At 50.8% G+C, this 14,036-nt stretch overlaps 1 protein-coding gene across 4 annotated transcripts in view; it reads right to left on the bottom strand.

Moving 5' to 3' along the window:
* POU2F3 (POU class 2 homeobox 3) overlaps positions 1-13,362 on the bottom strand; it is an 83,466-nt gene extending 70,104 nt beyond the window's left edge. For 2 of the 4 annotated variants that reach the window (XM_023208064.2, XM_023208065.2), the window contains exons 1-2: positions 13,137-13,249; positions 7,013-7,081 (exon numbers count right to left, since the gene is read on the bottom strand). Coding sequence is in view for 1 of the 4 variants with exons in the window: in XM_023208062.3 (XP_023063830.1) it covers positions 7,013-7,081; positions 13,137-13,164 (97 nt within the window). In the remaining 3 variants the exon portion in view is untranslated. Of the gene's footprint in view, positions 1-7,012; positions 7,082-13,136 lie in introns of all 4 variants that reach the window. The other 2 variants (XM_023208062.3, XM_023208063.2) reach the window with 2 other exon arrangements.
* Positions 13,363-14,036: the final 674 nt, after the last annotated feature.

Genomic DNA, 14,036 nt, shown 5'->3' with positions numbered 1-14,036 from the left:
CATGCTTGTAATCCCAGCACTCTGGGAGGCTGATGTGGATGGATCACTTGAGGTTAGGAGTTTGAGACCAGCCTGGCCAACATGGTGAAACCCCATCTCTACTAAAAATATAAAAATTAGCCGGGCATAGTGGTAGGCGCCTGTAATCCCAGCTACTGAGGAGGCTGAGGCAGGAGAATCACTTAAACCTGGGAGGCGGAGGTTGCAGTGAGCCAAGATCATGCCACTGTACTCCAGCCTGGGCAACAAAGCAACACTCCATCTCAAAAATAAAAGGCAGAACAAGAGGTACGGGCTTATGCAGCAGCATGAGGGTCTTAGGTGAGAGATAAGAAAGGACTTCCAGGCACTGAGGATGGCATCCTGTAGTAATAGGCAGCCAAGGCCAGGCACAGTGGCTCACGCCTGTAATCCCGGCACTTTGGGAGGCCAAGGAGGGTGGATCATGAAGTCGGGAGTTCAAGACCAGCCTGGCCAAAATGATGAAACCCTGTCTCTACTACAAATACAAAAAATTAGCTGGGTGTGTGGCACACACCCTATAATCTCAGCTACTCGAGAGGCTGAGGCAGGAGAATTGCTTGAACCCGGGAGGCAGAGGTTGCAGTGAGCTGAGATCATGCCACTGTACTCCAGCCTGGGCAACAGAGCAAGGCTCTGTCAAAAAAAAAAAGAAAGAAAGAAAGAAAGAAAAGGCAGCCAAGAGAAAATGTGGGATTGGTTTTCTTAGAGATACAAAATAGACAAAAAATAAGTCTCTAAGAAAGTAGCTTCTCTCATTTTCCAGGGATGGGTTTGAAATGTCTCCAAAAGAAGAGAGAGACATGGACAAGATGTCCTCTCAGGAATTCATAGCAGGAATATCAGGACCCCCTCGATGTCTGCAGGGCTACGGTTTCATTCCTCTCTTCCAGAGAGGTGAGGGATGGAGCCAGCACAGACAGAGGTGCAGACCCTAGAGGCCACCTAGCCCACCACTTCATTTTATTCCTGCACTACCCATCTCCTTCTATTACGATGAGGAAATTCAAGTCCTGGGCGCAAGTGCATGCAGGACTTAATGATGGACTTTAAAAATTGTACACCATCACACAAATACAGTTCAGACTTGCTCTGTCATTTAATCATAAAAAGGGAGGGAGTGTGTGTGTATGTGTGTGTGTGCACGCGTGCACACATGCTCACACATGTGCTTCATCTAGAGATGGTTGTCAGCTGGGCATGGTGGCTCACACATGTAATCTCGGAATTTTGGGAGGCCATGGTGGGAGGATTGCTTCAGGCCAGGAGTTCGAGACCAGCTTGGGCAACATAGCAAGATCCCGGCTCTACAAAGAGATAATTTTTAAAAATTAGGCATAGTGGTGCACACCTGTAGTCCCAGTTACTCCAGAGGCTGAGACAGGAGGATCACTGGAGCATAGGAGTTCAAGGTCGTGGGGAGCTGTGATCACCCTGCCATACTCTAGAATAGGTGACAGAGTGAGACCCTGTCTTTTTTTTTTGAAATAGAGTTTTGCTCTGTCTTCCAGGCTAGAGTACAGTGGCGCGATCTCGGCTCACTGCAACTTCCGCCTCTTGGGTTCAAGCAATTCTCCTGCCTCAGTCCCCTGAGTAGCTGGGATTTCAGGTGCCCACCACCACATCTGGCTAATTTATTATTTTTTGTATTTTTAGAGGAGACAGGGTTTCACCATCTTGGCCAGGCTGATCTTGAAGTCCTGACCTCGTGATCCACCCGCCTCGGCCTCTCAAAGTGCTGGGATTACAGGCTTGAGCCACTGCGCCTGGCCGAGACCCTGTCCTGAAAGAATAAAATAAATAAAAATGGTTGTCAAGTACTTCCTAGATGTCTCCTGTCCTCTCTGCCATTTTAAGAATAGTTTTATTAATATTTGGACTGAAAAATCACACTCACCCCTAAAAGTCTTCTGCCCATGCCTACCCGGAACCTCACCTCTCAGCTGCCATTTCCAGCTTGTTTTCTTGGGGAGGCAGCAGGGTCTCATTCTTTCTTTGGGACCTTATGAGAATCACTACCCTCCTGTGCCTCAGTTGTGCTTCCCTCTAAAATCATGTCCGTGCCTTCTGAAAGCCATGCTGAAAATCCCCAGGGTCAGGTGGGGAGACTTTCTGCAAAGGGCCCCCAAACAGCTGACTCGCCTCTGAGGTCCTTCTGCAGGGTGGGGCTGATGTTAGTCATTCCTTCTCATAGACAAGACAGTGGAGGCCAGGGAGGAAGGGCAACAGGAAGGGCTGACAAAGCCCAGTCCCCTCCCTCATCTCCAGCTTCCCCCTTTCCCCCCTGGGCTTCCCTCTTGGAGTCTTTCCTTCACAGAGCTCTAAGCAGAGCAAAGGTGCCAAGGCACTTGCCCTATAGTCATCTGGGCTTGAAGCCCCACCCCTGGCCCTACCCCTGCCAAATGACAACTGAGCCTAAGGGATATGGGGGTGGGGAGTTGGTGGGGACTTGGCTCCCCTCTGGCCCCTCTGTGCCATCCTCCATAATTTTGCTACCATTGTCTTGTCTTTTTTTTGAGACCAACTCTCGCTCTGTTGCCCAGGCTGGAGTGCAGCGGTGCCATCTCGGCTCACTGCAACCTCCGCCTCCTGGGTTCAAGTGATTCTCCTGCCTCAGCCTCCCGAGTAGCTGGGATTACAGGCACGTACCATCACGCCTGGCTAATTTGTGTATTTTTAGTAGAGATGGGGTTTCACCATGTTGACCAGGTTGGTCTTGAACTCCTGACCTCAAGTGATTCTCCTGCCTTGGCTTCCAAAGTGCTGGGATTACAGGCATGAGCCACCGCGCCCGGATAGTTACCATTGTCTTATGTTCTCTGACCCTGGTTCTCCACATTGACTCCCAGTCTTCTTACCACCATCTTTAGGTAGAAAGTCACTAGAAAGATTCAGGCTTAGTTCTGTCATTCTCTAGGTATGGGAACTTGGGAAAAGTAGCTAAGGTTCTGTCTCATCACCAGTCTCCATTTCTCCATCTGTGAAGTGGGCTGATAGTACTTACTCTCATAGAGTTGTTGTAAAGGCCAAATGCATGAAGTATTTGAGAACACCCTTACAGACATATGTTGTCACTGTTATCCAGGCAGTCACAAATTCCTATACTAGAAGGACAACTCCTTGAGGACAGGGGTGCTCTTCATCTGAGCCCAGGATCTGCCACCAAGTCATCCTCCAAAGATGTCGGTTATACAACTACAAGCTAAGTCAGAGAAGAGGATCGGAGCCCAAACAGAGAAGACAGCTGTGGGTGTCAGAGGAGAAAACACTGAAAGGGAAGCTGGAAAGAAAGAAATGGGGAGAAAACCAGAAAAAAGGATGGAGAGAGAGAGAGAGAGCTCAGAGCTGAGGAAACCTGCACAAAAATGCAAGATCCGGAAACAGATGGAAAGAATTGTGAAAAGCAGAACTGTGCACACATCCTTTAAAATTCAGCCCTTAGAGATTATCTAGTCCAAACCCCGACTCTGTGGGGAGGAAAATAAAGGTCCACGTGGGGAAACGCTTGCCAAGATAATATGCAGGGAGTTAATGGCAGACCCAGGATAAGAGTCTGATAGAGTCAGACAAGGCCAAGTTTGATTTCTGGCTATAAGCTGTGTGATACTGGGTAAGTCAGTTTCTCACTCTGAGCTGCGGTTTCCTCATCAATGAAAATGGGGTTAATCATGTCTCTATCTCAGAGCCTTATTGTCAGAATTAAATGAGATGCTGTAAATAAAGTTGCCTACATGTGCCTGCTGTGGGAGGAGGCTCTGTGAATGTTATGATCTCTCCCTCCTTCTTCCTGACCCTCTGTTCTTTCCTGCTTTGTGACTGAGGCAATGATGTGACCAGCATGGTCAAAAGTCACAGGGTTAGCCACATCTGTACTCGGGGGTTATCAGTTACAGACCTGGGGGCTTTTGAAATGTGGGCAAGGCTATATTCTCATCAACCACCTAATTGAGAACAGAAAGAAATTGTTGTCAGCCTCAAGAGTGGAGAAAAGTCCCAGCGCGGTGGCTCCTGCCTGTAGTCCCAGCTACTTGGCAGGCAGAGGCAGGAGAATCCCTTGAGCCGGGAGTTCGAGGCTGCAGTGGCCATGACTGTACCACTGCACTCCAGCCTGGGCGACAGAGGGAGAACCCGTCTCAAAAAAAGAAGTGGAGGAAAAGTAACAACAGTTAAGGAAGCGATAGGTAGGAAGGACAGAAAAGCGGATAGTTCAGAAATCTAGAAAGAGGAAAGAGGACCGAACAGGGGCTCTGAGCTCTGGCTGGCCCCTTGTGCTGCTGCAAAGACATTCTGAGCTCTCGGGCAGCTTATTCGTCGTCTATGCCTTGGCTTCCTCACAGGCCAAAGAAAGGAAAAGATGTGCCACCCGGCCAGGTCTCCACCAGCCGAGGTCTGTGTCCGGCCCTGAGAATGCTCTCGTGGGCACTCCTGACCAGTGCAGATGGGGAAATTTACCTCCCTTTCCCAGTTCCTACCCCCAGTACCCCTTAGGGATTTCACACGGCAAAGGGGGTGCTTTCAGGGAGCTGGGGCTTTCTAACTCACCTTTGTTTATAGTTCCTTTAAAACCCAGAGACAAACCACCCCTTAATTCATGCACTACTAAGAAGGTGAATCTGCCTTTTAAAATCCAAAGGAAGCCATTAAACCAAGTTGGTAACCATTGTGACTCATAATAAGCTTTCTTCTGTAAAAAAAAAATGAGTCAGAACGACTTTCCAGGAAGTTTGGTTACTTTAATTAGCCACCTCTTTCTTCTTGCCCTTAAACACATGCAGTAATTTGAAGATCACCTAAGTATTGATGCTACCAGCCAGGAGCCCTGAAGTGAAAGATCTACTGGTGGTAGTAAAGTTCCAGACATCACGGGCTCCTTGGAGCTGAACAGGCACCTGTGCAGAATCCTTTCCTAAATGGTGAAGGGAGCAAGCCAACCTTCCGGGCTGACGCACTGGCCTGAGTAAAGCGGGGAATGATCCAGAAATACTCAGCAGTGAAGCCCATCTGTATATTCCAGAATCTTAATGATGATCACAGCTGCCATGTGCCAAGCACTGTTCTAAGGAATTGAGACACCATCTCAAATAACTCTCAACCCACTCTCTAAGTTGGGCATTAATTTTCCCCCTTTACAAAAAGGACAAGGATAAATTTTCAGGTCATGCAGCCAGTAAGCAGTGGAGCTGCAAATTTTATTCCAGGTCTGTTTGATTCTAGATCCATAGTCTTCAAAGGTCATCCGTTCCTACCTCCTAGGGAGGCAAAGTGGCTGGTCTAAGGTCATATATTGAATTGGCGGTATCCCTGGATAAGAGACAGATTCTGAAGGTCTTAGTCGATGTCTGGATTCTTTCTCTCTTAACCTACTTTATATATAGCTCCCAGATAGGAAGTCAGAATTTGCTCAGATTGACCATAACACACTTATCTTCCTAAGCCCCAACAGGATCTGAACTCCCTCCCTTTCCTGGCTCCTCTTTCAGGGTTCTGTGTGGCTCATTCTCACTCCTAACACTATTACCCTGACTTGGTCACAGTAACAGAACACCAGTGCAAGCTGGTTAGGTGTGGTCTTCTTCCCATGTGGACACTCCCTTAGCTGTGTCCCCACACACCTGGGCAATGGGCCCCAGGTAAACAGAGTTGGCTCCAGTCAGCCTGCTTCTAGAAAAGGGCAATCCAGCTTCTCTGGATCATGGCTCCTGGGCTGACTTTTCTCTAGGGAAGGGTGTCAGTGTGGGGACTGTATCTATCACTCTGTAGCTGAACTAAGTTTAAAGTCTTGCTCAGGTTTTTGAGATAAAAGGGAATCTTCTTCTCAACTGGGAAGAACAGGTGCCCCTCTCCACAGACCCTTAGTAAAAGATACTCTGCTAAATAATCAATTTAAACATAAGTGTGACTGGCCCACATTCTCCTTGGTCTAGCTGCCTCTGTACATATGCACAGCAAAATAGAAAGATTGTATTTGATGTGTATTGCTACCTGTGCAAGGAAACACTGTTTCAGTATTAAACTAGGAAACAGAAAAGTTTATGGCAAATGCATACTGTGGATGCCCTCCCCACCAAGACCCCCAATTATCTTGTCCCTGACAAGAATCTCATAGCTTCAAGAATGGAACTAGACTGCTCTAAAAGATTTGAAAAAGATTTTAGCTCTGGGGGACATTGATTCTCTTCCACTTCTAATTTCTATGTCTCTAATGATCCAGATGAAAGACTAATTGAGGTCTGGTTGGAATGCTATTAAAGTTATTTGGTGGTGTTACAATTTATACTCATCTTTAAGTTCTTTTTAATTATATGGAGCTTTCAAAGCAAGGCTTGGACTATGGAGGTAAAAATAGAGAGCTATGAAACTTTCTTTTTTAATTTCTTCTTTGTTCCTCTCACCTTTTTTTTGACATGGTCCAGCCTCAAACTCCTAGGCTCAAGGAATCCTCCCACCTTGGCCTGCTGACTAGCTGGGACTACTGACATCCTTTCTCTTCTTTACAAAGCAAGTCATCTCCAGGCACCAAGTCTTCCTCTCTGAGCCTATTTGCCACCCACATGCACATTATTTGGAAGAGTAACATTTGTACACAGGCCTCTTTGGTTAGTGCCTTGAGGAGCACTATCCAGGCATCTGGGGCTAAAAGGCCCTGGTTCCCATCTAAGACAGACAGGTTCTGCCTCTGCCAGTTACAGCAGTTGGGAACACAGCTGCTCCCGAACCTTTTTGGTTTTGTTCTGTTTTAAAGTATCTGGTCTCTTCCTAGCCTAGTTCCAGAGGTTTTATTCCACTGTGGACCAATATCTACTGTTCAAAGGCTCCAGAATCATATCCCATGTCCTCAGGGAATTCACTTAGTTCCTAAGACCAAGCTTTAGGGTCTGGATGGCTGAAAGACCAAGCAAGAAGAGATACCAGTTGTTCAACAATTCCCAACAACTCTCTTCCCCCGACCCCCTGCATTCCTGCTCCATCCCCTAGAAGAGAAGACCCTTACCTGGCTCCACCTGGCTGAGAGTGTTGCGAGCATCGGTGGAATCAGCTACATCCCCACTCATCTTGATATCTGCAGGGAAAACACAACTGATTTTAATAACAGGTCACAATTTTTCTTGCTATGACATATGTGGCTTTAACTAAATAGCAAAGATGAATGTGTAATTACAACAACCATCAGACTTTCAAATTCCTGATTCCCGAACATACAACCATTAGAATATTCATAAGCTTGGGGGCACGGATCCCCTCCTCCCATGCTCGCCTCCTCTCCTTGCCTTTCTCTTCCCCTTTCCCCGGTGCCACTGCAGGGTCTCTCACCTTTTGCATCATTCATGGCCACTTGCTTCTATCACCAGGACTCAGTTGGTAAAAATTTAACAAGGGGGTGGAGGGGACACTTCCCATTTCCAACACTCGTTTCCTTTGGGATCTGAAGAATTTATTTTATTTTTAAATAGTGAAAGAATTATCCCTCCCCGCCTGCCTCCCCAGCTCTGTTTCCCTTAATAACCCCATCCTGGAAGGTAAAAGTGCCCTTAAACCAAGGTTCGCCCTTCTCACCTTTCTTCCCAGGTCCTGCCTGGGTTCTCTGGTCTCAGAGGTCAGCCCACTCACTGTCTGGGGATCCAGCCCTAGCTCCTGTGTTGTTCTCCTTGGAGATCCTGTCCTTCGGGGATCCTTACCTTCTCTCCTACTCCTTCAACTGGCTCAGTGAGAAAGGGATGGCAGCGGGTCAGTGCCCCACAGAAAGAGAATACCTACACCAAGCCCCTGGCTCAGTCCCCGAGTCCTGCTGGTCCAGCATCTCTGCCCTGCTTCATTTCAATAAACTAAGCATTTACCCTTAACAGACAGCTGCCACCACCTATGTGGGAGTCCCCTAAGTCTCCTCTTGGGGTTAGCGGGGGGAAGAAAAGAGGCAACTTTGAACCAACTCACTCTCTCTCTGCTCCTCTCCTTATTAAACCACCCAAAGACTGAAGCCTTAAAGACAGAAGAATATTTTATTCAAATCATGTTGACCCCCGCACTCCCCCTTCTCTGGGGCAGCACTTTAACTCTTTCGAACCAGATAAAGTCTTGGCAAGCCAATTTGCATACTTGGCTCCCCAGCCAATCCCAGTCAAGCAGGCAGTCTTAATTTGCATCAGGTAATCAGGCAGTTGGCAGTCTGGACGCCCAGGTCTGGAGATGATCAGGATGAGGAAAAAGGGTAGACCTGTGCCCCAGGGAAAGAGGGGAGAAAACCTACTTTTCCTTTTTTGTGTGTGTGAGGAATAATGTGTGCGGCTCGGCTGAGGTGGACACCACCTCAGAGTGTGGCAGCTTTGATGCCAAAACAAACCAGAGATGGGGGATCCAAAGATTTAGAGCCTAGAATACCCCAGAAGTAGGGGAGAAAGTAAGGAGTCACTGTGGTTTAAGGAGTTTTTCAAGACCAGCCAAATTGAGGGAAGACTCCAAGGTAAACACTCAGAGCTCCATGGAACCCTCCCAGACAATCTACACTGCACTCTGTGGTCAGTCACAGAGCTCTAAGACCTGCCACCTTACCCCACCCCGCCACCTCCTAGTGCACGGCATTTAGGGAGGCATTTCTTGAGCCTCACCTCGATCTGCCCTGCTGCAGTCTCAAACTCTCTGTATAGTTTACCATGCATGAATATGCAGAATAACTACTGTGGACCACCCAGACATGTTTGCAAAGGGCTTCTGCTGCCACTGGCCTTCTGTTCCAACGGGGAAATGGGCTCCCCTGTCCCACCCGTTAAGTACTATCCCCCTGGAGCTGGGCATTGCCTAACGCAGATCTGCTTAGCTCACACTTCACCATGAGGGTTCTTCAACAGTGCTGAGAAGTGGCCCTGAGTCAGAGACTGCTGGAAAGGTGCAGAGAAAGATCACCTCACTGGTGGTTTCAATTTGCTTCATCAGCACCAGGATTCAGGGCATGGGATTTGGCATCAGATAAATGTGGATTAATCTCAGCACTATCACTAACTAGCTGGGGGACCCTAGCCACATATTCAAATGTGAATTTTCTCACCTGAAAATGAGAATAATGATACACACTTCCCAGGGTTTTTGTGAGGATTAAATGAAATACTGAATGAAAACTGCCAGGAAAGCAGTTCAGGCACAAAGTAAGCACCTAATAAATGAACTAATTAAACAGACACGTAGGCTTAGGTGCTAGTCCCCTTCCCTTCCTGCCTTCTTCTCATGCCCCTCCATTAACCCCTTGCCCCATTACAAGGAATAGCTTTGGTCTTCTGTCTCAGCCACCATTGTAATTTGTCCTTAATCTGGGAAACCATTAGGATTCTCCAAATTCTAACTTCATAGAAAAAGTGTTCATGAGGATAGGAAAAAGTTAAGACGCAGTGATGCTGCGAGGATGACCAGAGTCTCTGAATCAACTGATTTCAAACTCCTGACATTTAAGAAGGTAATTCTTTAGCTAAACTGTAATCTTATGCCTAGAACCCAAATTCTCCTCCAACACCCATTCTCCACATCACCTTCATCAAATACACACAGAAGCTCTCATTCATCCTTTAAGTTAGCCTAAATTTTAGTCTTAATCATGTCTAAACAGTAACTTTTAAAGGCATCAATCCCCTCCTCTCCTCATCTGCCATGATGTCTACTCATCTGATGTATTCATTATGGGAGCAACAAGGTGGCACTTCAGGATTGGAGGGGCAGGGTGAGATGACCTGTCAAGGCTCTTCTTGAGTTCCATAGGATGCTAAGACACTGAGAACCTGTTCCGGTTGGGTAGGAGGCTCAGGCTGATGGGTGGGACGAGCTTTTGGGTCTCAGCCTAAAAATGGGCCAACACCGAAACTCCCTGAGACGCTGTAACCCTTCACCTGTCGGACAGCACTTGCCGGGCTGAGTGAGAGAGGTGTGGGGTGGGGCCAGGCTCCTCTGTGTTATCTCAGCCAGAGACTGAGTAGGCTCCTTGCCATCACTCCCTTCCCTGGGGAGGCTCAGCTGCTCTGTGTAAGAGCCCAGACACCAGCTGCAGACCCTCACCTGCCCCACTCGGCACCATCACACCCTGAAGTTAATCTTGGCTTGTCCAGGAGCGGCCCCTCCTTAGACATCTGTGAACCCCCGGGAGGAAAGCTCGAGAGGCAGCGTTCCCCCCAGGCTGCAGGCTGAGGGTCCTGGACCTCCTGGGACCAGGCTACTCTGGGAAAGCAGAAGCCATCTCTCTCCTAGCATCCATCTTCATGTTCTCGGAAGGACGGGAGCTCCCTCTGGCTCCTCCCTCACATACCTGCTGATGGTGGCGCTTCCACTGGGAGACTTCAAAGGACCCACCAGCCCCACTTCTGAGCCAGCCAAGGCTCCAACTCTTCACCAGAGGGGACTTCTCTCATTTCTTCTCAGTCCCACCACCAGGCCTTCCAACCCAAATGCTATTCCTGAGCTCCAACTGGCACCTGTCCGTGAGCCTCAGCCCCTCTTTCCCAACCTTGGTGGGGAACAGCCCACAGTGAGGAGAAAGGCAGAGAAAGAGACACCTGGGGCAAACCAGGTGTGCCCCCGCCAGCTGGCTTCCCACTGCTTTCCTTTGTCTCTTATCTGCCTCCCTAGCTGGCCGCCTCTGGCCTACTTCTCTGCCTGTTTTTTGTCAGGGAGCAGGGTGCCCTTCCTTGCTGCGGAGGCCTTGTGTCTTGTGACCTTCTGCCTGCTCAGGTCTTTGTGCTTCCAGGTGAGAGATGTTCTATAAAGTACAAGGTGAGAAGGCTCCAGACAGACCTGAATCATGGCTCATACCCAGGTTATCAGAGCAAGACAATGGGGTTGACTCGGGCTGGCCCCAGTGCGAGTGGAGCCTTTAGAGTGGGGGACCTGGGAGCAAGCCTATGCTCTAGTTTGTGTGCTCCTGTTCATCCTCCTTCCTCCATCCAAACTCCTCCAGTAAATCAATTAAGGAGGAGACCCCAAGGGCCCAGCCCTGGGAATTCACAGGGGAAGCGCTGGGAATCAAGGTCAGTAGGATGTAGGATTACCGTGGCGGGGGAAAATGGGACTCAAAAGGGACCACATTTCCCAAAGAGGATCCTGGACTAAGGGACCCTAAAGAGGGACCCATCATGAGATATTCCACAGAGGGAAGAGCGATCTCCTCCACAGACCCCACAGCAGGGTATGCACTGCAAGACCCTACCAAGAAGATCTTGAACCATAAAGGCCACCAGGAGGACCCAGCAAAGACAGCCGTCCAATAGAGACCCAGTCAGAGAGAGGGGACAGAAAGTCCCAAACTCAGAGACCCACTGAAGGGGAACCCTCAGACACTACAGAGGGGCCAAGACCCAGAAACTGCACAGGGAGGCCAGGTAGCCCTGAGCGGGGAGTGGGCTGGGGAGGGAACAGGCAAATGGAGAGAGATGAATTGGGGAATCTACCCCAGTTATGCGGAGACCCCGCCTTGAGGAGTCGCCCCACCTGGGGTTGAGCTCAGTCCCCCCGATGTGTTGGGAATCCCTGCTCACAGGGACAGGGTGGAGAAGGTGTCTGGGCTTCTGAGAAGCATCAGCCAGGAGCTCACTCCCAGGGAGGGCATAGGGGGCTGGGCCCTCTCTCCACCTCATCCTCTGGTGCTCTCTGCTCTCTGCTATATCCTCTGAGGCCCCAGGCTGCCTCCCTGATGGGTCCCAACTGTCCCACCCCCTCCCACTTCTGCAGAGTGGGAGCCTCCAGTAGACAAGCAGGTGGAAAACCCCCAGGAAGTCTGTGATCTTGATGCTAAAAAACCTCCCATCCACTGCTAAGCCCACCTTTCTGAAGAGCCTTGCTCCCATTCAAACCCTGGCCTTCTCTGCAGGAAGTGAAGGGGAGAGCACCTACCCGGGACCTGCCCAAGGTATGTATGCCCAGTTTAGAAACAGATTTTCCTCAGACTCTGGATGACACCCAGTTGGATGGTTTCTTCCGCCTCACCTAGCCCTTCTGGCACGTCCTGGGGAGCCACTCAGCGCCAACGTCTCACTGCCAGCCTGCCTCTCACTCAGCCCTGCCAGGAAACAGCATCTGGGGAACGGAGCACTCAAGGTCCCTCCCTCCAGGCACTCACTGATGCTTGTTTTCAGGCTGGGGAGGCCTCAGACCTGCTCTGCTCCTTGGGGTGGGTCTGGAGAATTGCCTCCTCCCTACTCTCCCAGAAAGGAGACCACGTAACAATATTTCCATCCACAGCCCCCAAATCCTAAAGAAAGATCACTGGGTCCTGCCCACTTTGAGAGTAAGTTGCTAGGTTAGAAATGGCCAGATCAGGTACTGCTTTCTTCACCCGTTCTTTGCTCAGGCCCTGTGACCTCCAGAAGGCCCACCCTAACACCAAGCCCCAAGCCAAGCCCAACCTGGCTGCCTGGCAGCTCCTGCCTTAGCCCAGCTATGGAAGGAGGAACAGCAAGGTGAATGGCGTGGCACGGGCACTCCATGCCCACCTCTCATTCATTCATGCAGGGAAGCCTGACTCCCGGCAAAGCATTTGCATCTCCTAGATTTCCACCCCTTAGGGAAGGAAGGCATGGGACATGGAACCTAGAGGATGTGTCTGTCACCATTCCCTCTCAAATACATGGGGTATGGCCCCTGCCCCAGGGGCACCTCTGTAATTGCCCTACCTCATCCACTTCTCCTAAGCCCCCCAACCACATAAATGTCCGCTTTGCCTCTATTTCACACATATGCCCAGACACCAGCACCTGGCATGTGGACATGCACATTTCCCTCACGCACTCCCAGGTCCACACCCCTGACTGAGTGAACCACCCATCCCTGCAACCTCCTGAGACTATGACAGTTCAGCACACCGACGTCCCACACAACTGCCACTCCCCAGACCGGGGACTTTGAAGCCCTCCCGTCCTCCGCCAGCCCCCACCCTTTTTCTTTTCCAGGGTTTCTTATCCCAGATCCCCTCCCTTTAGTCTGCAAACACTGACCCGCGCCCACCCCAGGACAACCCGCTATCCACACCGCCCTCTCCTGGCCGCTGGGAAACAAGCCCCCCCTCCCCGACCAGAACGCCGTCCCTCTCCTTCACCCCTGCCCACACGCAGTGACACCTGTCAGAGCTCATTCCCTCCGCCCCTCACCTGTGTGCATGGACTCCAGATTCACCATCCTGCCCCAGGTGGGGCCAAAGCCAGCGCCCCCCCAGGTCCCTCGCGACTGCCCCAGCCGGGCCCCCTGCGAAGCCAGCGTCTCCTTCCTCCAGTCCCCGGCCGCCGCCACCGCGGGAGCCGCTGCCGGAGCCGTCGCCGCCACTGTCGCGCGCTCCGCTGCTCCGGCCCGGGCAACACTCGGCGCCGCCAGGATTGCCACACTCCCCAGGTGAGCACGCGGCGCGGGGCGGGGGCCGCCGGCCACGCCCCCTGGCAGGAGCCCCGTGCCTGGCCCCGGGCCCATGCAAAGCAGCGATTTGCATACATGGAGCTGGGGACCTGGGGAGGGGGCCGAGGGTGCTGCCGGGGCGGGTCTCGATCCTGCGGAACACCTGCCTGCTCCAACCCGGCCTAGCAGCACCTCCTAACCGCGCCCGGAGTGGCGCCAACTCCTGGTCCTCCTCGCCCTTTTTAGGAAGCCCTGGCGCGTTCTCCAGCCTGAGCCCGAGCTTCCTTCTGGACAGATCCCGAAGTGTAAGCGCTTCAAAGAAGCTGGAGTGTTTGGAGAAGTCGGGGATCTGCTGGAATGAATTCGGTTTTGGAATCTCACCTCTCAACCGCTTACCAGCAGTGTGGCTGGGACAAGGTTCTTCACCTCCCTGAGCTCATTTAACTCATCTGTAAAACAGTGCAGGTGCTAATCGGGTTCTCTATGAGGCTGAGCAAATGGCCAAGCTCACCTAGCCCCCATGGCATCCTCACAGCATTGTGGGATTTAGAGGGGGTGCAGCTTATTATTAGCACAGTTTCCAGGTGCACACAACTGCTTCCTGCTTGCCCCTCCCTGTCTCCTGCCCCAGGTCCCAGGTTGCTGTGAGGCTCTACAAGAGG

The sequence above is a fragment of the Piliocolobus tephrosceles genome, chromosome 13 (genome assembly GCF_002776525.5).
Source record: "Piliocolobus tephrosceles isolate RC106 chromosome 13, ASM277652v3, whole genome shotgun sequence".
NCBI classification, from domain to species: domain Eukaryota; kingdom Metazoa; phylum Chordata; class Mammalia; order Primates; family Cercopithecidae; genus Piliocolobus; species Piliocolobus tephrosceles.
Note: the sequence above shows the minus strand (reverse complement) of the source record. Positions and strands in the feature narration are given on the sequence as shown.